The following is a 23,547-nucleotide window of genomic DNA, read 5'->3' as shown; positions in this document are numbered from 1 at the left end:
GAGGGGGGATCATCCAGAGCTGGAGAAAGGGGTCCCGAGTTCCCTCATCGCGTGAGCGCCCCCTATAATAATCACCTCCGTAACCATGTCCTATCAAGTCACGTACGACTCCACCTGTTGGCGCCGCCGTCTCTCATGTTCCCTGTTCCCCTACGTGTTACATTGTGTGAGAATGTCCCGACTAAGTGTCGCTATGCAGAGAGTGGATCCGTCCCATCGATGGGACGGCTCCAGACACTTTTTTTTATATATATATATATATATATATATATATATATATATATATATATATATATATATATATATATATATATATATATATATATATATATATATATATATATGTGTATATGTATTTAGACAATTTAACTATTTTTCTATTTTAAACAATGTTAGAATTTTTATTATTTTATGATAGGTGAAAATTGATGTTGTGCTGTCCAGAAGGCTCGGGGGGGGTTAATTCACAGACCCAACTTTTTTTCTAGAAGACGCTCCAGAAACACCGGTGCGCTTATATTTATGCAACTGCATTGGGTGTTGAGTTGTCTAACACTTGTGCAATTAACCCCCGCCAATCCAATATGGAGCCATGAACCGGCCCTTTAATAAATGAGAGGGCCATATGCAAATAAAAGCAGGGGGGGCCTTAAAATTTCATGATTTGAAAAAATTAATAAAGTTACAGAAAGTAAGTAGTATGAAAGGAAAACTATTAAAAGCACATAAAATATATAATAAAGGGGAGGGGCTGTCAGTAACTGCCAATCAGATCGCGTGCATTCATGTAGTGCTGGAAGCTGATTGGCTGGCCAGAGCTCCTCCTCTTCCGCCTGCACTGGTTTTTACGCTCCTGGTGTTTTGTACCTTGTTTTGTTTTTATATTGTCGCAGGCCGGATGGATTATTTTGTCTTTTCTTAAACCTTCTGTTCTTTTTTTGACGGTCTGATCTGAAAGTAACCTGGTTGCCGGATCAGACCTGAGGACCGCGGACAGTCGTCTATGTTTTAAGAAATTGCAAAAAAAAAAAATCCTTTCTGCTAAAATTGTTTTTCAAACTTTGTAAACTTTTTTTTTTTTCTTTCCAATTTTTTTATATATATAATTTGATGCATTAAATTAATAAAAAAAATTGATGTGTAATTAAGGTCAACTGTTTTTTTTTTTTAACTGATCGATTGCTAAAAGTCAAAGGTTGAAAAAATTCTAAGAGTTTAGTGGCACAAAGCAAGAATTAATTAATTTATTTTTTTCTTTACAAAACTGTATCATCAGCGATACGGTCTCTGTTCAGACAGCGTTTGCTTTGACCAAACGACCGCTGTCAGTCGATATACAGGAGGCCGGCCAATGCAATAGACAGCTCAGAGCACAATAACCGGCCCCCTCATGTACTTCCATCCATGGAACAATAAAAAAAAAAAAAGATCTCGGCAAGAGACGACACAAACCAATTTTTTTTTTTTAAGTTTAGAATTTTTTTAAACCACTGAAATAGTAAAAAATAAAATACTACAATTCTGGTGCTGCTGTAGTTGTGCGGACATGAAGAATCTTATTACCCCGTTATTTTTATTACAAAATTAGTGCCGTAAAACCAAAACCCAAAAATGACAGAATTCTGGGTTTTTTCCCACCATTTCATCTCATCTTTCTCATTTTTAGATTTTTTTTCAAGGGGTTGTTATAGTACAGCACCCTCTAGTGGCCCATGAATAGAGCCCCCCTGGTGACCATAGTACAGCACCCTCTAGTGGCCCATGAATAGAGCCCCCCTGGTGACCATAGTACAGCACCCTCTAGTGGCCACTGAACAGAACCCCCCTGGTGACCATAGTACAGCACCCTCTAGTGGCCACTGAACAGACTGTCCGGATGGCCACAGAGCAGCACCCTCTAGTGGCTACTGAACAGACTGTCCAGATAGCCACAGAGCAGCACCCTCTAGTGGCCACTGAACAGAGCCCCCCTGGTGACCATAGTACAGCACCCTCTAGTGGCCACTGAACAGACTGTCCAGATGGCCACAGAGCAGCACCCTCTAGTGGCCACTGAACAGAGCCCCCCTGGTGACCATAGTACAGCACCCTCTAGTGGCCACTGAACAGACTGTCCAGATGGCCACAGAGCAGCACCCTCTAGTGGCTACTGAACAGACTGTCCAGATAGCCACAGAGCAGCACCCTCTAGTGGCCACTGACCAGAGACCCCTAATGGCTAGTGAACAGAGCCCCCTGGTGACCATAGTACAGCACCCTCTGGTGGCCAGTGAACAGAGCCTCCTGGTGGCCACAGTGCAGCACCTTTTAATGGCCAGTGAAGAAAGCCCCCCTGGTGGCTATAATACAGCACCCTCTAGTGGCCACAAAACAGCACCTTCTAACAGCCACTGAACAGAGCCCTCTAGTGGTCATACAGCAGCATCTTCTGATGGCCAGAATCTCTTAGTGGCCATAGTACATTACCCTCTAGAGGCCAGTCAGAGCACCTTGGTGGCCATAGTACAGCACCCTCTAGTGGCCACTGAACAAAGCACACTAGTTGCCATAGAGCAGCACTCTTTAATGGCCAGTGAACAGAGCCGCCTAGTGGTTATAGTGCCACAGAGCAGCGCCCTCTATTGGCCCCGCGTATAATTGCTGCATTTACCAGTAAACTGCTTGAAGTTTTTCTTGCACTGAATAAAAAAAACCCATTAAATAAATTGTGATATAAATAAGAGTCCGTCCACCGCCGCCTCCGTCACACCCCGCAGTCACTGCGTCCGTCCAGACGCCTCCGCGTCACGCTCTGCACCGCAGACAGGAACGCCACGAGGACGTGGAAGCCGATCTGCCACAGGTTACGCAGCCCGTACAGGTGGAGGTTACACAGGACGATCACCAGGAACAATCCCCAGGACTTCAGGGCGCGGGCCGGAGAGAAGACCACGTACAGGTAACACTGGGGGCGAAGGGAGAAAGAGTCAGAGCACAGCAACGTCCACACCTACCGAGCCGCCCAGCGTCAATTACTGCTCTCTGCCACCAGCCAAGTCATCTAACTGTACTGCTGTTTAACCCCTTCCTGACTGTGCAGATTTAATACTATGGAATATAGAGAAAGCCATGGTCTGTGGCTGCGATTCACAAACGTACCAAGAGGGCGGCGACTAGTGATCAGCACCACTAGGACAGTGGCATAACGGGGGAGCAGAAACATACAGCAGCGATCAGAGCTGCTCCGATACCGGTACTGATGGGTTGTTACATGTTACCTGCACGGATACATTGTATCAGTCTGGGGGTCCAGGCTGGTGGGTTGTTGCAATGTATCGGTGCAGGCAACATGTACAGTACAGACCAAAAGTTTGGACACACCTCATTTAAAGATTTTTCTGTATTTTCATGACTATGAAAATTGTACATTCACACTGAAGGCATCAAAACTATGAATTACCACATGTGGAATTATATACTTAACAAAAAAGTGTGAAACAACTGAAAATATGTCTTATATTCTACGTTCTTCAAAGTAGCCACCTTTTGCTTTGATGACTGCTTTGCACACTCTTGGCATTCTCTTGATGAGCTTCAAGAGGTAGTCACTGGAAATGGTTTTCACTTCACAGCTGTGCCCTGTCAGGTTTAATAAGTGGGATTTCTTGCCTTATAAATGGGGTTGGGACCATCAGTTGTGTTGTGCAGAAGTCTGGTGGATACACAGCTGATAGTCCTACTGAATAGACTGTTAGAATTTGTATTATGGCAAGAAAAAAAGCAGCTAAGTTAAGAAAAACGAGTGGCCATCATTACTTTAAGAAATGAAGGTCAGTCAGTCCGAAAAATTGGGCAAACTTTGAAAGCGTCCCCAAGTGCAGTTGCAAAAACCATCAAGCGCTACAAAGAAACTGGCTCACATGAGGACCGCCCCAGGAAAGGAAGACCAAGAGTCACCTCTGCTTCTGAGGATAAGTTTATCCGAGTCACCAGCCTCAGAAATCGCAGGTTAACAGCTGCTCAGATTAGAGACCAGGTCAATGCCACACAGAGTTCTAGCAGCAGACACATCTCTACAACAACTGTTAAGAGGAGACTTTGTGCAGCAGGCCTTCATGGTAAAATAGCTGCTAGGAAACCACTGCTAAGGACAGGCAAGAAGCAGAAGAGACTTGTTTGGGCTAAAGAACACAAGGAATGGACATCAGACCAGTGGAAATCTGTGCTTTGGTCTGATAAGTCCAAATTTGAGATCTTTGGTTCCAACCACCGTGTCTTTGTGCAACGCTGAAAAGGTGAACGGATGGACTCTACATGCCTGGTTCCCACCGTGAAGCATGGAGGAGGAGGTGTGATGGTGTGGGGGGGGCTTTGCTGGTGACACTGTTGGGGATTTATTCAAAATTGAAGGCATACTGAACCAGCATGGCTACCACAGCATCTTGCAGCGGCATGCTATTCCATCCGGTTTGCATTTAGTTGGACCATCATCAATTTTTCAACAGGACAATGACCCCAAACACACCTCCAGGCTGTGTAAGGGCTATTTGACCAAGAGGAAGAGTGATGGGGGGCTACGCCAGATGACCTGGCCTCCACAGTCACCAGACCTGAACCCAATCGAGATGGTTTGGGGTGAGCTGGACCGCAGTGTGAAGGCAAAAGGGCCAACAAGTGCTAAGCATCTCTGGGAACTCCTTCAAGATTGTTGGAAGACCATTTCAGGTGACTACCTCTTGAAGCTCATCAAGAGAATGCCAAGAGTGTGCAAAGCAGTCATCAAAGCAAAAGGTGGCTACTTTGAAGAACCTAGAATATAAGACATATTTTCAGTTGTTTCACACTTTTTTGTTAAGTATATAATTCCACATGTGTTAATTCATAGTTTTGATGCCTTCAGTGTGAATGTACAATCTTCATAGTCATGAAAATACAGAAAAATCTTTAAATGAGAAAGTGTGTCCAAACTTTTGGTCTGTACTGTATCAGTCTGGGGTCCAGGCTGATGATTTGTTACAATGTATCAGTCTGGGATCCAGGCTGGAGGGTTGTTACAATGTATCAGTGCAGGTAACATGTATCAGTCTGGGATCCAGGCTGGTGGGTTGTTACATATTATCTGCACTGACACATTGTAACAATCCTCCATCCTGGATCCCAGACTGATACATGTTGCCTGCACTGATACACTGTATCAGTCTGGGGTCCGGGCTGATGGTCTGTTACAATGTGTCAGTGCAGACAGTTCATCACATCGGTGATCGTCTAAACTGGATAAATAAACCGCAGCAGCGAAGAGAAATCTCGGAATATTCCCATTCTGTCAGCAGAGATCTTGAAAATAATGAAGAATTCCAAGTTGCCGAACTGTTCAGGAGATAATGACGAATCTGTATTTACATAAAGAGCTGGAGATCTCATGTTCCCTCTGCCCAGCTGTGCGCAAGAAAACTAGGGGACAACTCTCCCCATCGTCCTTTCTGGCTGTATGGTTATTTTCCACCATCTTAGATTTTGGTGAAATGTTTGTATTTTCTCCTCACCTGTAATAAACTTGCGGAAAAAGCCACGAGGAAAGCCAGAACTTTTCCTGCATTTTCATATCCGTCCTGTGAAGAGAAAAAAAAACAAACAAACAAACAAACACTCTTTTTCTCATTCCGTCTATTATCTTAAAGAGACAGCGCTTTATCCCAGGGAAGGTATCAGATATATATATTATATAAGACCGGTGAGATACAAGGGGCAGCCGCAGTGTAATTTCCACTCCTCACTCCCCAGCAAGTTATCAGACGTGTCCTGATTCCCGCCGTGTACCTGGAATGAGTTCTCGGCCAGATGAACTCCCCGGATGAGGCTCAGCGAGCTGCACATGATGTTCAACGTCAGCGACAGGACGCCCAGCGCGCTCACCGGGCTCATTCTGTGATTGGCTGCGGGAATAAATAAGATGGAAATAAGGAAACTGGGCGCGTCTGCTCGCTGAGTCTGGCCATTTTTTCTAAATTCTGTGCAGATTTAATTCAAAATGTATCATTATAAGGAGTGAAGCTCATTTTTTCCCCTTATACAGAGCTCCAAATTATGAGATACATACATTTTAGTTAATCGGCAAGAACAACAAGATGTAGCTCACTGTATACAGACTTATACAGTCACCACTAGAGGGAGTTCACTACATACAGACTTATACAGTCACCACTAGAGGGAGTTCACTACATACAGATTTATACAGTCACCACTAGAGGGAGTTCACTACATACAGATTTATACAGCCACCACTAGAGGGAGCTCACCACATACAGATTTATACAGCCACCACTAGAGGAAGCTCTCTACATACAGATTTATACAGTCACCACTGGAGGGAGCTCTCTACATACAGATTTATACAGTCACCACTAGAGGGAGCTCACTACATACAGATTTATACAGTCACCACTGGAGGGAGCTCTCTACATACAGATTTATACAGCCACCACTAGAGGAAGCTCTCTACATACAGATTTATACAGCCACCACTAGAGGCAGCTCTCTATATACAGATTTATACAGTCACCACTAGAGGGAGCTCACCACATACAGATTTATACAGCCACCACTAGAGGGAGTTCACTACATACAGATTTATACAGCCACCACTAGAGGGAGTTCACTACATACAGATTTATACAGCCACCACTAGAGGGAGTTCACTACATACAGATTTATACAGCTACCACTAGGGGGAGCTCACAACATACAGATTTATACAGCCACCACTAGAGGGAGCTCACTACATACAGATTTATACAGCCACCACTAGAGAGCTCACTACATACAGATTTATACAGCCACCACTAGAGGGAGTTCACCACATACAGATTTATACAGCTACCACTAGAGGGAGCTCACCACATACAGATTTATACAGCTACCACTAGGGGGAGCTCACCACATACAGATTTATACAGTCACCACTAGAGGGAGCTCATTACATACAGATTTATACAGCCACCACTAGAGGGAGCTCACTACATACAGATTTATACAGCCACCACTAGAGGGAGCTCACTACATACAGATTTATACAGCTACCACTAGAGGGAGCTCACTACATACAGATTTATACAGCCACCACTAGAGGGAGCTCACTACATACAGATTTATACAACCACCACAAGGGGGAGCTCACTACATACAGATTTATACAGTCACCACTAGGAGGAGCTCACTACATACAGATTTATACAGTCACCACTAGGAGGAGCTCACTACACACAGGTTTATACAGCCACCACTAGGGGGAGCTCACTACATACAGATTTATACAGCCACCACTAGAGGGAGCTCACTACATACAGATTTATACAGCCACCACTAGGGGGAGCTCACTACATACAGATTTATACAGTCACCACTAGAGGGAGCTCACCGCATACAGATTTATACAGTCACCACTAGAGGGAGCTCAGTACATACAGATTTATACAGTCACCACTAGAGGGAGCTCACTACATACAGATTTATACAGTCACCACTAGAGGGCGCTCACTACATACAGATTTATACAGTCACCACTAGAGGGAGCTCACCGCATACAGATTTATACAGTCACCACTAGAGGGAGCTCAGTACATACAGATTTATACAGTCACCACTAGAGGGAGCTCACTACATACAGATTTATACAGTCACCACTAGAGGGCGCTCACTACATACAGAATCATAGTCACCACCAGGAACAATCATTATTTATATAAACGTAACCAACCCTTTATATCCTTCCTACCTGGACTCACTTGTGTGGCTATGTGCCCATTAGCAATACCATTAGCTTCTGCTAGCTCCTCGAGCCTCACAGACACCGGTGTGGCGCTGGGATCCAGGCGTATGGGTGGGCTGGCACCAGAGTTAAAATTGTGTTTTACGCGTTGTATGACGCCATCTGCAATATAGACACAAGAGGGCGAAAATGAGAAAATGTAGACAAATCTCTCTCCCCGTCCTGCAGTCTACCTAACGTCCAGGATCCGCTGCGGACAATCTGATCCCGTGTCTGCACCGAGAAGCGGAGAATAACAGGGGAGCAACTGCAGAGTCTGCTCTGGGGTCTGTATTAGTTTGGGGTCTGCTCTGGGGTCTGTATTAGTTTGGGGTCTGCTCTGGGGTCTGTATTAGTTTGGGGTCTGCTCTGGGGTCTGTATTAGTTTGGGGTCTGCTCTGGGGTCTGTATTAGTTTGGGGTCTGCTCTGGGGTCTGTATTAGTTTGGGGTCTGCTCTGGGGTCTGTATTAGTTTGGGGTCTGCTCTGGGGTCTGTATTAGTTTGGGGGGTCTGGTCTGGGGTCTGTATTACATTTGGACGTCTGGTCTAATGTGATGTCTGTACGTTTTGCCATCTGTTATGGGATATGTATTTATGTAGGGTACCTGAGATGAGGAATAATTTATTTAGGTGCTTTGTATTAGTTAAGGGGGTCTGGTTTGTTGATGCATACATTTAAGGGTTCGGATCTGGGGGTCTGTATTTATTTAGGAGGAGATCTAATGATAATTGAGATGGAGCTTAATTTTATTTAGAGCGATTAGTTTAAGGCTCCTGGTCTGGGGTATGGATTTTACTTAGAGGATATGGGGAAGGGGATCTGTTTTTATTTAGAAGGTCTGGGGTCTTTATTTATGGGGTCTAGTCAAGGAGCTATATGAGGTTCTGGTCTGGGGTTTGTGTCAGTGTATGGGCTTAGGTCTAGGATGTCTATTAGTTTAGAGGAAAAAAGAGAGGGGTCGCTCACTGGTCTATTCGGGTGCTCTGAAGAAAAAAGTAATCTCAATTGCAAAAAGAACTTCGGCACTCCATACATGAAAATATAAGAAATATTGTATCTGGACTAATGTCACTTTGAAAAATGAAGGTTTTTTGCGCATAATTTGGCCAATTTATGTGTGCCCATCAACCACGACAAGGTCACCTTCGTATGATGGGAAACTACGCTACGCTACCACTGGATATGCCACTCTTGGGCTGTAAGCCTGTATGGACAATATGTCTCTGCTTGGGCTTTTAACCTACAATGTATGGGCTGGTAGAGCTAGTTAAAACCACCTGTGACTGAATGGGAGGGACATATGGTCAGGAAAAAGGCTGTCAAACTTCTAATAGTGTGAACACGTACCTGCTGCAATGCTCCAGGAGCGGGATCCCAAAAATGATTAATAGAAAAAAGAGAGGGGTCGCTCACTGGTCTATTCGGGTGCTCTGAAGAAAAGAGTAATCTCAATTGCAAAAAGAACTTCGGCACTCCATACATGAAAATATAAGAAATATTGTATCTGGACTAATGTCACTTTGAAAAATGAAGGTTTTTTGCGCATAATTTGGCCAATTTATGTGTGCCCATATATTTTCATGTATGGAGTGCCGAAGTTCTTTTTGCAATTTAAATATTAGTTTAGAGGGACTGGTCTGGGGTCTATTAGTTTTAAAAGGTTCTAGTATGGGGTCTGTCTGTATTTATTCGGTGGGTCTGGTATGGATTCTATAATTGTAGGGGGTCTAGTCTGGGGAATCTATTACTTTAGGGGTCTGTATTAGCTTTAGGGAGCCTGGTCTCTATTTATTCAGGGGATCTGGTCTGGGGTCTGTATCTATTTAGGCGGTATGATCTGGGGGTCTGTATGGTTTATGGTCTGAGTTCTGTATTTATTTAGGGTGTCTGGTGTGGAATCTATATTTTTAGGGGGTTTAGCCTTGGAGCCTACATTACATTAGAGGTCTGTATTTAATCAGGGGTCTGGTCTGTATTTAGTCAGGGGGTATGTGCTGGGGTCTGTATTTAATCAGGGGGTCTGGTCTGGGGTCTGTATAGTGTCTGGTCTGGGGTTTATATTTAATCAGAGAGTCTGATCTGGGGTCTTTATTCAGGGGGTCTGGTCTGGGGTCTGTATTCAGTCATTGGGTATGGTCTGGGGTTTATATTTAATCAGGGGGTCTGGTCTGGGGTCTGTATAGTGTCTGGTCTGGGGTTTGCATTTATTCACGGCATCCGTTTTCTGCATGGACCTGTCAGACTACATGGATCAGGGCATGGTTATAACTCACCGAACTCCAGGAAGGCGTACGGTCTGGACGCCATGGCTATGGCGGTGCTATTGTACGAGGAGGAGAACTCCCAGACGAGCTCCTCCAGGAAGGAGAACGCGGCCGCTGACTGGAAACTGCCGGAGCAGATGGTCAGAGAGGAAATGTCACCTGCAGAGCAGAAACTGGGGAGACAGAAAAACACCTGAGATGCCGCGGCCGCTCTTAGCTGCGGCATTTAAGGGGTTAATAAAAACTAGAAACCATTTCCATGGTCCCTTCTGAGCCTCGATGCCAATTCTGCTTGCTGTGAGTGAATGGAAACCGTCATCCGCACAGTCCCTATGCGGCAAGTACCGAGCGAAGGATCTGATCTGTACTGGACTCATTCACTGACAGCCCGCAGAGCTCTATACAGACAGAAAGCCACAGAAATGTCCATTATATAGGGAGGGACCTGCGCCGGGGGAGGATGAGCGCAGCACCGCATTCTCCCTCCCCTCAATCACAACCATGGATAGAAATGTTCTCACTTTCATTTTTTTTTGTATAATGAACAATTTATAACATTTCATATAACGTTTGCGTTTTTATTTCTCTGCTTAATTAAAATTCTCGTCTATATAAAAAGGCTGAGAAAGCCAACTTATCACAGCTGAGGGCTTGTTACAATGTATTCAGCCTGGAAAATGAGTCAGAAGCAGATAAATAATAATCCGCCCCATTACAGAAGGTCTGTGGGTGCAGGACTCACTGTATGCTGAGGTCGCCCACCCTGGCGCTGCCCCTGGCCGGCCGCTGGGACAGGTCCGCACACAACCTCCTCAGACATTTCTTGCACTCCAACACTTGTTTGTTCGGGTGGAAATCTGTGGAAGCCGAGAGCGGAAGACCGTCCTGCAGCCTCACGATGCAGGCGAAGAGGATCATGGGCAGACGCCGCGGTACGACTCATGAAGACACCGCCTGCACGAACGGAGGAAAATATATCACTTTATAGGAATTACTGTACAGATCATATAGAGAGCTCCAGAGCTGCACTCACTATTCTGCTGGTGCAGTCACTGTGTACATACATTACATTACTGATCCTGAGTTATATCCTGTATTATACTCCAGAGCTGCACTCACTATTCTGCTGGTGCAGTCACTGTGTACATACATTACATTACTAATCCTGAGTTACATCATGTATTATACTCCAGAGCTGCACTCACTATTCTGCTGGTGCAGTCACTGTGTACATACATTACATTACTGATCCTGTACTGATCCTGAGTTACATCCTGTATTATACCCCAGAGCTGCGCTCACTATTCTGCTGGTGCAGTCACTGTGTACATACATTACATTACTGATCCTGAGTTACATCCTGTATTATACTCCAGAGCTGCAATCACTATTCTGCTGGTGCAGTCACTGTGTACATACATTACATTAGTGATCCCGAGTTACATCCTGTATTATACTCCAGAGCTGCACTCACTATTCTGCTGGTGGAGTCACTGTGCACATACATTACATTACTGATCCTGAGTTACATCCTGTATTATACTCCAGAGCTGCACTCACTATTCTGCTGGTGCAGTCACTGTGTACATACATTACATTACTGATCCTGAGTTACATCCTGTATTATACTCCAGAGCTGCACTCACTATTCTGCTGGTGCAGTCACTGTGTACATACATTACATTACTGATCCTGAGTTACATCCTGTATTATACTTCAGAGCTGCACTCACTATTCTGCTGGTGCAGTCACTGTGTACATACATTACATTACTGATCCTGAGTTACATCCTGTATTATACTTCAGAGCTGCACTCACTATTCTGCTGGTGCAGTCACTGTGTACATACATTACATTACTAATCCTGAGTTACATCATGTATTATACTCCAGAGCTGCACTCACTATTCTGCTGGTGCAGTCACTGTGTACATACATTACATTACTGATCCTGAGATACATCCTGTATTATACCCCAGAGCTGCACTCACTATTCTGCTGGTGGAGTCATGTGTAAATACATTACATTACTGATCCGGAGTTACATCCTGTATTATACTTCAGAGCTGCACTCACTATTCTGCTGGTGCAGTCACTGTGTACATACATTACATTACTAATCCTGAGTTACATCATGTATTATACTCCAGAGCTGCACTCACTATTCTGCTGGTGCAGTCACTGTGTACATACATTACATTACTGATCCTGAGTTACATCCTGTATTATACTCCAGAGCTGCACTCACTATTCTGCTGGTGCAGTCACTGTGTACATACATTACATTACTGATCTTGAGTTACATCCTGTATTATACTCCAGAGCTGCACTCACTATGTACACACATTACATTACTGATCCTGAGTTACATCCTGTATTATACTCCAGAGCTGCACTCACTATTCTGCTGGTGCAGTCACTGTGTACATACATTACATTACTGATCCTGAGTTACCTCCTGTATTATACTCCAGAGCTGCACTCACTATTCTGCTGGTGCAGTCACTATGTACATACATTACTGATCCTGAGTTACATCCTGTATTATACTCCAGAGCTGCACTCACTATTCTGCTGGTGCAGTCACTGTGTACATACATTACATTACTGATTCTGAGTTACATCTTGTATTATACTTCAGAGCTGCACTCACTATTCTGCTTCCTGCCACTTACAATCAGTACTGAATCCCTGTAATTAATAAGTTATATTTGCCTTTACCTGCAGCGCCCGGGGCACGAGGTTAATCTGGAGTTGGGGGCTTCCAGAGGGTGAAATCCAGACATCTACAGCCGGACCCCGCAGAGCAGATATAGGATCTATCCTGTGGATGAATCTAGGAATTACTGATACTTTGTGATACAAATGTAGAAAAAGAACTGACAGAAATCCTCTACACTGTGGATCATGTGCTGTCGGGGATTTGTTCCATCCATACAATTTAACTCTTTAATTACGGGCAGCAGTCACGTGATCTGCAGTCTGACCACCAGTCCAGCACTCGCTCATCAGTCCATAGGCCGGTGATCTACAGAAAGAATGACATCTGCTGTTACATCCCTCCTGGCAGCGCTCAAACGTCCTATCAGCTCCACGCTCCATGTTCCCCTCATGCAGCTGAAGAAATCATTTCTGCCTTATATAAGAACAGCGACATCAGGTTCCTCCATCCAAAAATATCTGCAGCCATAAATCTCCCTGGTCTCACGTGTCTCACCTACCTGAAGGTGCAGAGTCTGCAGTGAATCCTGTGAGATGAGGAGCCACCGAGACTGGCCTGAATACACATCCCAGAGGAGCCACCGAGACTGCGCTGAATACATATCCCAGAGGAGCCACCGAGACTGGGCTGAATACACATCCCAGAGGAGCCACCGAGACTGCGCTGAATACACATCCCAGAGGAGCCACCGAGACTGGGCTGAATACACATCCCAGAGGAGCCACCGAGACTGGGCTGAATACACATCCCAGAGGAGCCACCGAGACTGGGCTGAATACACATCCCACAGGAGCCGCTGAGACTGCGCTGAATACACATCCCACAGGAGCCACCGAAACTGCGCTAAATATACATCCCAGAGCAGCCACCGAGACTGCGCTGAATACACATCCCAGAGGAGCCACCGAGACTGCGCTGAATACACATCCCAGAGGAGCCACCGAGACTGCGCTGAATACACATCCCAGAGGAGCCACCGAGACTGCGCTGAATACACATCCCAGAGGAGCCACCGAGACTGCGCTGAATACACATCCCAGAGGAGCCACCGAGACTGCGCTGAATACACATCCCAGAGGAGCCACCGAGACTGTGCTGAATACACATCCCAGAGGAGACGCCGAAACTGCGCTAAATACACATCCCAGAGGAGCCACCGAGACTCGCCGAGACTGCGCTGAATAAACATCCCAGAGGAGCCACCGAGACTGGGCTGAATAAACATCCCACAGGAGCCACCAAGACTACGCTGAATACACATCCCAGAGGAGTCGCCGAGACTGCGAAGAATACACATCCCACAGGAGCCGCCGAGACTGCGCTGAATACACATCCCAGAGGAGACGCCGAAACTGCGCTAAATACACATCCCAGAGGAGCCACCGAGACTGGGCTGAATACACATCCCAGAGGAGCCACCGAGACTGGGCTGAATACACATCCCAGAGGAGCCACCGAGACTGGGCTGAATACACATCCCAGAGGAGCCACCGAGACTGGGCTGAATACACATCCCACAGGAGCCGCTGAGACTGCGCTGAATACACATCCCACAGGAGCCACCGAAACTGCGCTAAATATACATCCCAGAGCAGCCACCGAGACTGCGCTGAATACACATCCCAGAGGAGCCACCGAGACTGCGCTGAATACACATCCCAGAGGAGCCACCGAGACTGCGCTGAATACACATCCCAGAGGAGCCACCGAGACTGCGCTGAATACACATCCCAGAGGAGCCACCGAGACTGCGCTGAATACACATCCCAGAGGAGCCACCGAGACTGCGCTGAATACACATCCCAGAGGAGCCACCGAGACTGTGCTGAATACACATCCCAGAGGAGACGCCGAAACTGCGCTAAATACACATCCCAGAGGAGCCACCGAGACTCGCCGAGACTGCGCTGAATAAACATCCCAGAGGAGCCACCGAGACTGGGCTGAATAAACATCCCACAGGAGCCACCAAGACTACGCTGAATACACATCCCAGAGGAGTCGCCGAGACTGCGCTGAATACACATCCCAGAGGAGACGCCGAAACTGCGCTAAATACACATCCCACAGGAGCCACCGAGACTGGGCTAAATACACATCCCAGAGGAGCCACCGAGACCCGCCGAGACTGCGCTGAATACACATCCCAGAGGAGCCACCGACACTGGGCTGAATACACATCCCAGAGGAGCCACCGAGACTGGGCTGAATACACATCCCACAGGAGACGCCGAGACCCGCCGAGACTGAGCTGAACACACATCCCACAGGAGACGCCGAGACTGCGCTGAATACACATCCCAGAGGAGCCACCGAGACTGGGCTGAATACACATCCCACAGGAGACGCCGAGACTGAGCTGAATACACATCCCACAGGAGACGCCGAGACTGCGCTGAATACACATCCCAGAGGAGCCACCGAGACTCGCCAAGACTGCGCTGAATAAACATCCCAGAGGAGCCACCGAGACTGGGCTGAATAAACATCCCACAGGAGCCACCGAGACTGCGCTGAATACACATCCCAGAGGAGCCACCGAGACTGCGCTGAATACACATCCCACAGGAGCCGCCGAGACTGCGCTGAATACACATCCCAGAGGAGCCACCGAGACTCGCCGAAACTGCGCTGAATACACATCCCAGGAGAGACGCCGAAACTGCGATAAATACACATCCCACAGGAGCCACCGAGACTGGGCTAAATACACATCCCAGAGGAGCCACCGAGACCCGCCGAGACTGCGCTGAATACACATCCCAGAGGAGCCGCCGAGACTGCGCTGAATACACATCCCAGAGGAGCCGCCGAGACTGCGCTGAATACACATCCCAGAGGAGCCACCGAGACTGTGCTGAATACACATCCCAGAGGAGACGCCGAAACTGCGCTAAATACACATCCCAGAGGAGCCACCGAGACTCGCCGAGACTGCGCTGAATAAACATCCCAGAGGAGCCACCGAGACTGGGCTGAATAAACATCCCACAGGAGCCACCAAGACTACGCTGAATACACATCCCAGAGGAGTCGCCGAGACTGCGAAGAATACACATCCCACAGGAGCCGCCGAGACTGCGCTGAATACACATCCCAGAGGAGACGCCGAAACTGCGCTAAATACACATCCCACAGGAGCCACCGAGACTGGGCTAAATACACATCCCAGAGGAGCCACCGAGACCCGCCGAGACTGCGCTGAATACACATCCCAGAGGAGCCACCGACACTGGGCTGAATACACATCCCAGAGGAGCCACCGAGACTGGGCTGAATACACATCCCACAGGAGACGCCGAGACCCGCCGAGACTGAGCTGAATACACATCCCACAGGAGACGCCGAGACTGCGCTGAATACACATCCCAGAGGAGCCACCGAGACTGGGCTGAATACACATCCCACAGGAGACGCCGAGACTGAGCTGAATACACATCCCACAGGAGACGCCGAGACTGCGCTGAATACACATCCCAGAGGAGCCACCAAGACTCGCCGAGACTGCGCTGAATAAACATCCCAGAGGAGCCACCGAGACTGGGCTGAATAAACATCCCACAGGAGCCACCGAGACTGCGCTGAATACACATCCCAGAGGAGCCACCGAGACTGCGCTGAATACACATCCCACAGGAGCCGCCGAGACTGCGCTGAATACACATCCCAGAGGAGCCACCGAGACTCGCCGAAACTGCGCTGAATACACATCCCAGGAGAGACGCCGAAACTGCGCTGAATACACATCCCAGAGGAGCCACCGAGACTGGGCTGAATACACATCCCAGAGGAGACGCCGAGACCCGCCGAGACTGAGCTGAATACACATCCCACAGGAGACGCCGAGACTGCGCTGAATACACATCCCAGAGGAGCCACCGAAACTGGGCTGAAGACACATCCCACAGGAGCCACCGAGACTGGGCTGAAGACACATCCCACAGGAGACGCAGAGACTGGGCTGAAGACACATCCCAGAGGAGCCACCGAGACTGGGCTGAATACACATCCCAGAGGAGCCGCCGAGACTGGGCTGAATACACATCCCAGAGGAGCCGCCGAGACTGGGCTGAAGACACATCCCAGAGGAGCCGCCGAGACTGGGCTGAAGACACATCCCAGAGGAGCCGCCGAGACTGGGCTGAATACACATCCCAGAGGAGCCGCCGAGACTGGGCTGAATACACATCCCAGAGGAGCCGCCAAGACTGGGCTGAATACACATCCCAGAGGAGCCACCGAGACTGGGCTGAATACACATCCCAGAGGAGCCACCGAGACTGGGCTGAATACACATCCCAGAGGAGCCACCGAGACTGGGCTGAATACACATCCCAGAGGAGCCACCGAGACTGGGCTGAATACACATCCCACAGGAGACGCCGAAACTGCGCTAAATACACATCCCAGAGGAGCTGCCGAAACTGCGCTAAATACACATCCCACAGGAGACACTGAGACTGCGCTGAATACACATCCCACAGGAGAGAAAAGAGACCCGCCGAGACTGCGCAGAATACACATCCCACAGGAGACGCCGAGACTGCGCTGATTACACATCCCAGAGGAGCCACCGAGACTGCGCTGAATACACATCCCAGGGGAGCCGCAGAGACTGCGCTGAATACACATCCCAGGGGAGCCGCAGAGACTGCGCTGAATACACATCCCAGGGGAGCCGCAGAGACTGCGCTGAATACACATCCCAGGGGAGCCGCAGAGACTGCGCTGAATACACATCCCAGGGGAGCCGCAGAGACTGCGCTGAATACACATCCCAGGGGAGCCGCAGAGACTGCGCTGAATACACATCCCAGGGGAGCCGCAGAGACTGCGCTGAATACACATCCCAGGGGAGCCGCAGAGACTGCGCTGAATACACATCCCAGGGGAGCCGCAGAGACTGCGCTGAATACACATCCCAGGGGAGCCGCAGAGACTGCGCTGAATACACATCCCAGGGGAGCCGCAGAGATTGCGCTGAATACACATCCCAGGGGAGCCGCAGAGACTGCGCTGAATACACATCCCAGAGGAGCCGCAGAGACTGCGCTGAATACACATACCACAGGAGCCGCCGAGACTGCGCTGAATACACATACCACAGGAGACGCCGAGACTGCGCTGAATACACATCCCAGAGGAGACGCCGAGACTGCGATGAATACACATCCCAGAGGAGCCGCCGAGACTGCGATGAATACACATCCCACAGGAGCCGCCGAGACTGGGCTGAATACACAACCCACAGGAGCCGCCGAGACTGGGCTGAATACACAACCCACAGGAGCCGCCGAGACTGGGCTGAATACACAACCCACAGGAGCCGCCGAAACTGCGCTGAATACACATCCCAGAGGAGCCGCCGAGACTGCGCTGAATACACATCCCAGAGGAGCCGCCGAGACTGCGATGAATACACATCCCACAGGAGCCGCCGAGACTGGGCTGAATACACAACCCACAGGAGCCGCCGAGACTGGGCTGAATACACAACCCACAGGAGCCGCCGAGACTGGGCTGAATACACAACCCACAGGAGCCGCCGAAACTGCGCTGAATACACATCCCAGAGGAGCCGCCGAGACTGCGATGAATACACATCCCACAGGAGCCGCCGAGACTGGGCTGAATACACAACCCACAGGAGCCGCCGAGACTGGGCTGAATACACAACCCACAGGAGCCGCCGAAACTGCGCTGAATACACATCCCAGAGGAGCCGCCGAGACTGCGCTGAATACACATCCCAGAGGAGCCGCCGAAACTGCGCTGAATGCACATCCCAGAGGACCCGCCGAGACTGCGCTGAATACACATCCCACAGGAGCCACCGAGACTGCGCTGAATACACATCCCACAGGAGCCACCGAGACTGCGCTGAATACACATCCCACAGGAGCCACCGAGACTGCGCTGAATACACATCCCACAGGAGCCACCGAGACTGCGCTGAATACACATCCCACAGGAGCCACCGAGACTGCGCTGAATACACATCCCACAGGAGCTTCCGAGACTGCGCTGAATACACATCCCACAGGAGCCACCGAGACTGCGCTGAATACACATCCCACAGGAGACACCGAGACTGGGCTGTGTACACCCCCCCCTGTATACACGCGGCACAGATGTATACACCCCCCCCCCCCCAAGTATACACGCGGCACAGATGTATACACCCCCCCCCAGTATAAACGCGGCACAGATGTATACACCCCCCCCCCAGTATACACGCGGCACAGATGTATACACCCCCCCCCAGTATACACGCGGCACAGATGTATACACCCCCCCCAGTATACACGCGGCACAGATGTATACACACCCCCCAGTATACACGCGGCACAGATGTATACACCCCCCACCAGTATACACGCGGCACAGATGTATACACCCCCCACCAGTATACACGCGGCACAGATGTATACACCCCCCACCAGTATACACGCGGCACAGATGTATACAACCCACACCAGTATACACGCGGCACAGATGTATAAACCCCCCTCCCCAGATGTATACCCCCCCCCAGTATACAAGCGGCACAGATGTATACACCCCCCCCCCCAGTATACACGCGGCACAGATGTATACACCCCCTCCCCAGTATACACGCGGCACAGATGTATACACCCCCTCCCCAGTATACACGCGGCACAGATGTATACACCCCCTCCCCAGTATACACGCGGCACAGATGTATACACCCCCCCCAGTATACACGCGGCACAGATGTATACACCCCCCCCCCCCCCGAGTATACATGCGGCACAGATGTATACACCCCCCTCCAGTATACACGCGGCACAAATGTATACACCTTCCCCACTATACACGCGGCACAGATGTATACACCACCCCCCCAGTATACACGTGGCAAAGATGTATACACACCCCCCCCAGTATACACGTGGCAAAGATGTATACACCCCCCCCCGAGTATACACGCGGCACAGATGTATACACCCCCCCCCCGCAGTATACACGCGGCACAGATGTATACACCCCCCGCAGATGTATACACCCCCCGCAGTATACACGCGGCACAGATGTATACACGCGGCACAGATGTTAACACCCCCCCCCCAGTATACACGCGACACAGATGTATACACCCCCCCAGTATACACGCGACACAGATGTATACACCCCCCCCATTATACACGCGACACAGATATATACACCCCCCCCCAAGTATACACGCGACACAGATGTATACACCCCCCCCAGGTATACACGCGACACAGATATATACACCCCCCCCAAGTATACACGCGGCACAGATGTATACACCCCCCCAGTATACACGAGGCACAGATGTATACACTCCCCCCCCCCCCAGTATACACGCGGCAGAGATGTATACACCCCCCCCCCAGTATACACCCGGCACAGATGTATACACTCCCCCCCCCCCCCCCAGTATACACCCGGCACAGATGTATACACCCCCCCCCAGTATACACCCGGCACAGATGTATACACCCCCCCCCCAGTATACACCCGGCACAGATGTATACACCCCCCCCCAGTATACACCCGGCACAGATGTATACACCCCCCCCCCCAGTATACACCCGGCACAGATGTATACACCCCCCCCCAGTATACACCCGGCACAGATGTATACACCCCCCCCCAGTATACACCCGGCACAGATGTATACACCCCCCCCCAGTATACACCCGGCACAGATGTATACACCCCCCCCCAGTATACACCCGGCACAGATGTATACACCCCCCCAGTATACACGCGGCACAGATGTATACACCCCCCAGATGTATACACGCGGCACAGATGTATACACCCCCCAGGTATACAAGCGGCACAGATGTATACACCCCCCCCGTATACACGCGGCACAGATGTATACACCCCCCCAAGTATACACGCGGCACAGATGTATACACCCCCCACCAATATACACGCGACACAGAAGTATACACCCCCCCAAGTATACACGCGGCACAGAAGTATACACCCCCCCAAGTATACACGCGGCACAGATGTATACACCCCCCCAAGTATACACACAGCACAGATATATACAAACACCCCCCCCCCGTATACACACAGCACAGATGTATACACCCCCCCCCCCCCCAGTATACACGCGGCACAGATGTATACACCCCCCAGGTATACAAGCGGCACAGATGTATACACCCCCCCCCCCCCCAAGTATACACGCGGCACAGATGTATACACCCCCCAGATGTATACACCCCCCCCAGTATACACGCGGCACAGATGTATACACCCCCCAGGTATACAAGCGGCACAGATGTATACACCCCCCCCGTATACACGCGGCACAGATGTATACACACACCCCCCCCCCCCAAGTATACACGCGGCACAGATGTATACACCCCCCACCAATATACACGCGGCACAGAAGTATACACCCCCCAAGTATACACGCGGCACAGATGTATACACCCCCCCCCAGTATACACGCGGCACAGATGTATACACCCCCCAGATGTATACACCCCCCCAGTATACACACAGCACAGATGTATACACCCCCCCCCCCCCAGTATACACGCGGCACAGATGTATACACCCCCCAGGTATACAAGCGGCACAGATGTATACACCCCCCCGTATACACGTGGCACAGATGTATACACCCCCCACCAGTATACACGAGGCACAGATGTATACACCCCCCCCCAGTATACACGCAGCACAGATGTATACACCCCCCCCAGTATACACGCAGCACAGATGTATACACACCCCCCCCAGTATACACGCAGCACAGATGTATACACCCCCCCCCCAGTATACACGCAGCACAGATGTATACACCCCCCCCCCAGTATACACGCAGCACAGATGTATACACCCCCCCCCAGTATACACGCAGCACAGATGTATACACACCCCCCCAGTATACACGCAGCACAGATGTATACACACCCCCCCCAGTATACACGCAGCACAGATGTATACACACCCCCCCAGTATACACGCAGCACAGATGTATACACACCCCCCCCAGTATACACGCAGCACAGATGTATACACCCCCCAGTATTCACGCAGCACAGATGTATACACCCCCCAGGTATACAAGCGGCACAGATGTATACACCCCCCCCCCCCCCCCCAAGTATACACGCGGCACAGATGTATACACCCCCCACCAATATACACGCGGCACAGAAGTATACACCCCAAGTATACACGCGGCACAGATGTATACACCCCCCAGATGTATACACCCCCCCCAGTATACACACAGCACAGATGTATACACCCCCCCCCCCAGTATACACGCGGCACAGATGTATACACCCCCCAGGTATACAAGCGGCACTGATGTATACACCCCCCACCAGTATACACGAGGCACAGATGTATACACCCCCCCCAGTATACACGCAGCACAGATGTATACACCCCCCCCAGTATACACGCAGCACAGATGTATACACCCCCCCCAGTATACACGCAGCACAGATGTATACACACCCCAGTACTCACGCAGCACAGATGTATACACACCCCAGTACTCACGCAGCACAGATGTATACACACCCCAGTATTCACGCAGCACAGATATATACAAACACCCTCCCCCCAGTATATACGCGGAACAGATGTATAACCCCCCAGGTATACAAGCGGCACAGATGTATACACCCCCCAGTATACACTCGGCACAGATGCATACACCCCCCCCCCCCAAGTATACACGCGGCACAGATATATACACCTCCCCCCCGTATACACACAGCACAGACATACATACTGATATATATATATATTCTCCAGCAGCGGTATATACAGTATATAGAGCAGGTGTTGCCTTGCGACGTCACTAGAGCTCCCCCTACCTGTCATTGCGGGGGTTACAGGACGCTCCAAGTCTGAAGACAAATCACCAGTCCCCGCGGCCAGGCCAGAGCCGCTCACTGGGCATGCGCGCACAGCGGGGTCCGCTCTTAAAGCAGCTGACGTTCTTAAAAGAGCGAACACAGGGATGAAGCTGCGCATAGCTCCTCCTGTCAGAGCCCGGGAATGGGCGGCGCAAAGCTAATGTGCAAATGCCTGCAGCCACAAGTACGAAATGGGTGACGCGTTGGGAAAATAGATTGCATTCAACCTGTTCTGCGTCTGTTTTGTACACAGCAACATGATATGACTGATAACAGAGAGCAATAGATTGTTATTACAGCTATTTTCAGCCTCTTTCCAGTCTGAAGGGGTTGATAACAGAAAGCAATAGATTACAGTCATAAGGAAGAGTGTAGAAAGTAATACTATTACCGTAGAGAGCAGACAGTGGACGGTCAGCGAGTCTCCAGACTGGAGTATAACCCCCAGCCGACACAGCGGTATCAGACTGGAGTATAACCCCCAGCCGACGCAGCGGTATCAGACTGGAGTATAACCCCCAGCTGACGCAGCGGCATCAGACTGGAGTATAACCCCCAGCAGACGCAGCGGCATCAGACTGGAGTATAACCCCCAGCAGACGCAGCGGTATCAGACTGGAGTATAACCCCCAGCAGACGCAGCGGTATCAGACTGGAGTATAACCCCCAGCAGACGCAGCGGTATCAGACTGGAGTATAACCCCCAGCAGACGCAGCGGTATCAGACTGGAGTATAACCCCCAGCAGACGCAGCGGTATCAGACTGGAGTATAACCCTCAGCAGACACAGCGGTATCAGACTGGAGTATAACCCCCAGCAGACGCAGCGGTATCAGACTGGAGTATAACCCTCAGCAGACGCAGCGGCATCAGACTGGAGT

General features: G+C 49.8%; 1 protein-coding gene across 7 annotated transcripts; it reads right to left on the bottom strand.

The window, feature by feature from the left end:
* Positions 1 to 1,712: 1,712 nt before the first annotated feature.
* On the bottom strand, positions 1,713 to 23,321 carry SEC22C (SEC22 homolog C, vesicle trafficking protein). Of its 7 annotated transcripts, none has more exons than XM_073677241.1 (8): positions 23,058 to 23,321; positions 12,770 to 13,076; positions 10,792 to 11,003; positions 10,059 to 10,222; positions 7,751 to 7,906; positions 5,797 to 5,912; positions 5,523 to 5,588; positions 1,713 to 2,944 (listed from the first exon to the last, which is right to left on the bottom strand). In XM_073677241.1, exons 3-8 carry the CDS (start codon positions 10,965 to 10,967, stop codon positions 2,744 to 2,746), a joined length of 879 nt encoding a protein of 292 aa, XP_073533342.1. In that variant the 5' UTR covers positions 10,968 to 11,003; positions 12,770 to 13,076; positions 23,058 to 23,321; the 3' UTR covers positions 1,713 to 2,743. The 7 variants fall into 7 exon arrangements, with proteins under 7 accessions (XP_073533342.1, XP_073533340.1, XP_073533344.1 ...); XM_073677239.1 differs by lacking the exon at positions 23,058 to 23,321 and adding an exon at positions 22,625 to 22,774; XM_073677243.1 differs by lacking the exon at positions 23,058 to 23,321 and adding an exon at positions 22,625 to 22,770 and having other exon boundaries at positions 12,770 to 12,872.
* Between the last annotated feature and the right edge of the window lie 226 nt (positions 23,322 to 23,547).

The sequence above is a fragment of the Phyllobates terribilis genome, unplaced genomic scaffold (assembly GCF_046119375.1).
Source record: "Phyllobates terribilis strain yellow unplaced genomic scaffold, ASM4611937v1 Scaffold_4__5_contigs__length_816908805, whole genome shotgun sequence".
Lineage (NCBI taxonomy): Eukaryota > Metazoa > Chordata > Amphibia > Anura > Dendrobatidae > Phyllobates > Phyllobates terribilis.
Note: the sequence above shows the minus strand (reverse complement) of the source record. Positions and strands in the feature narration are given on the sequence as shown.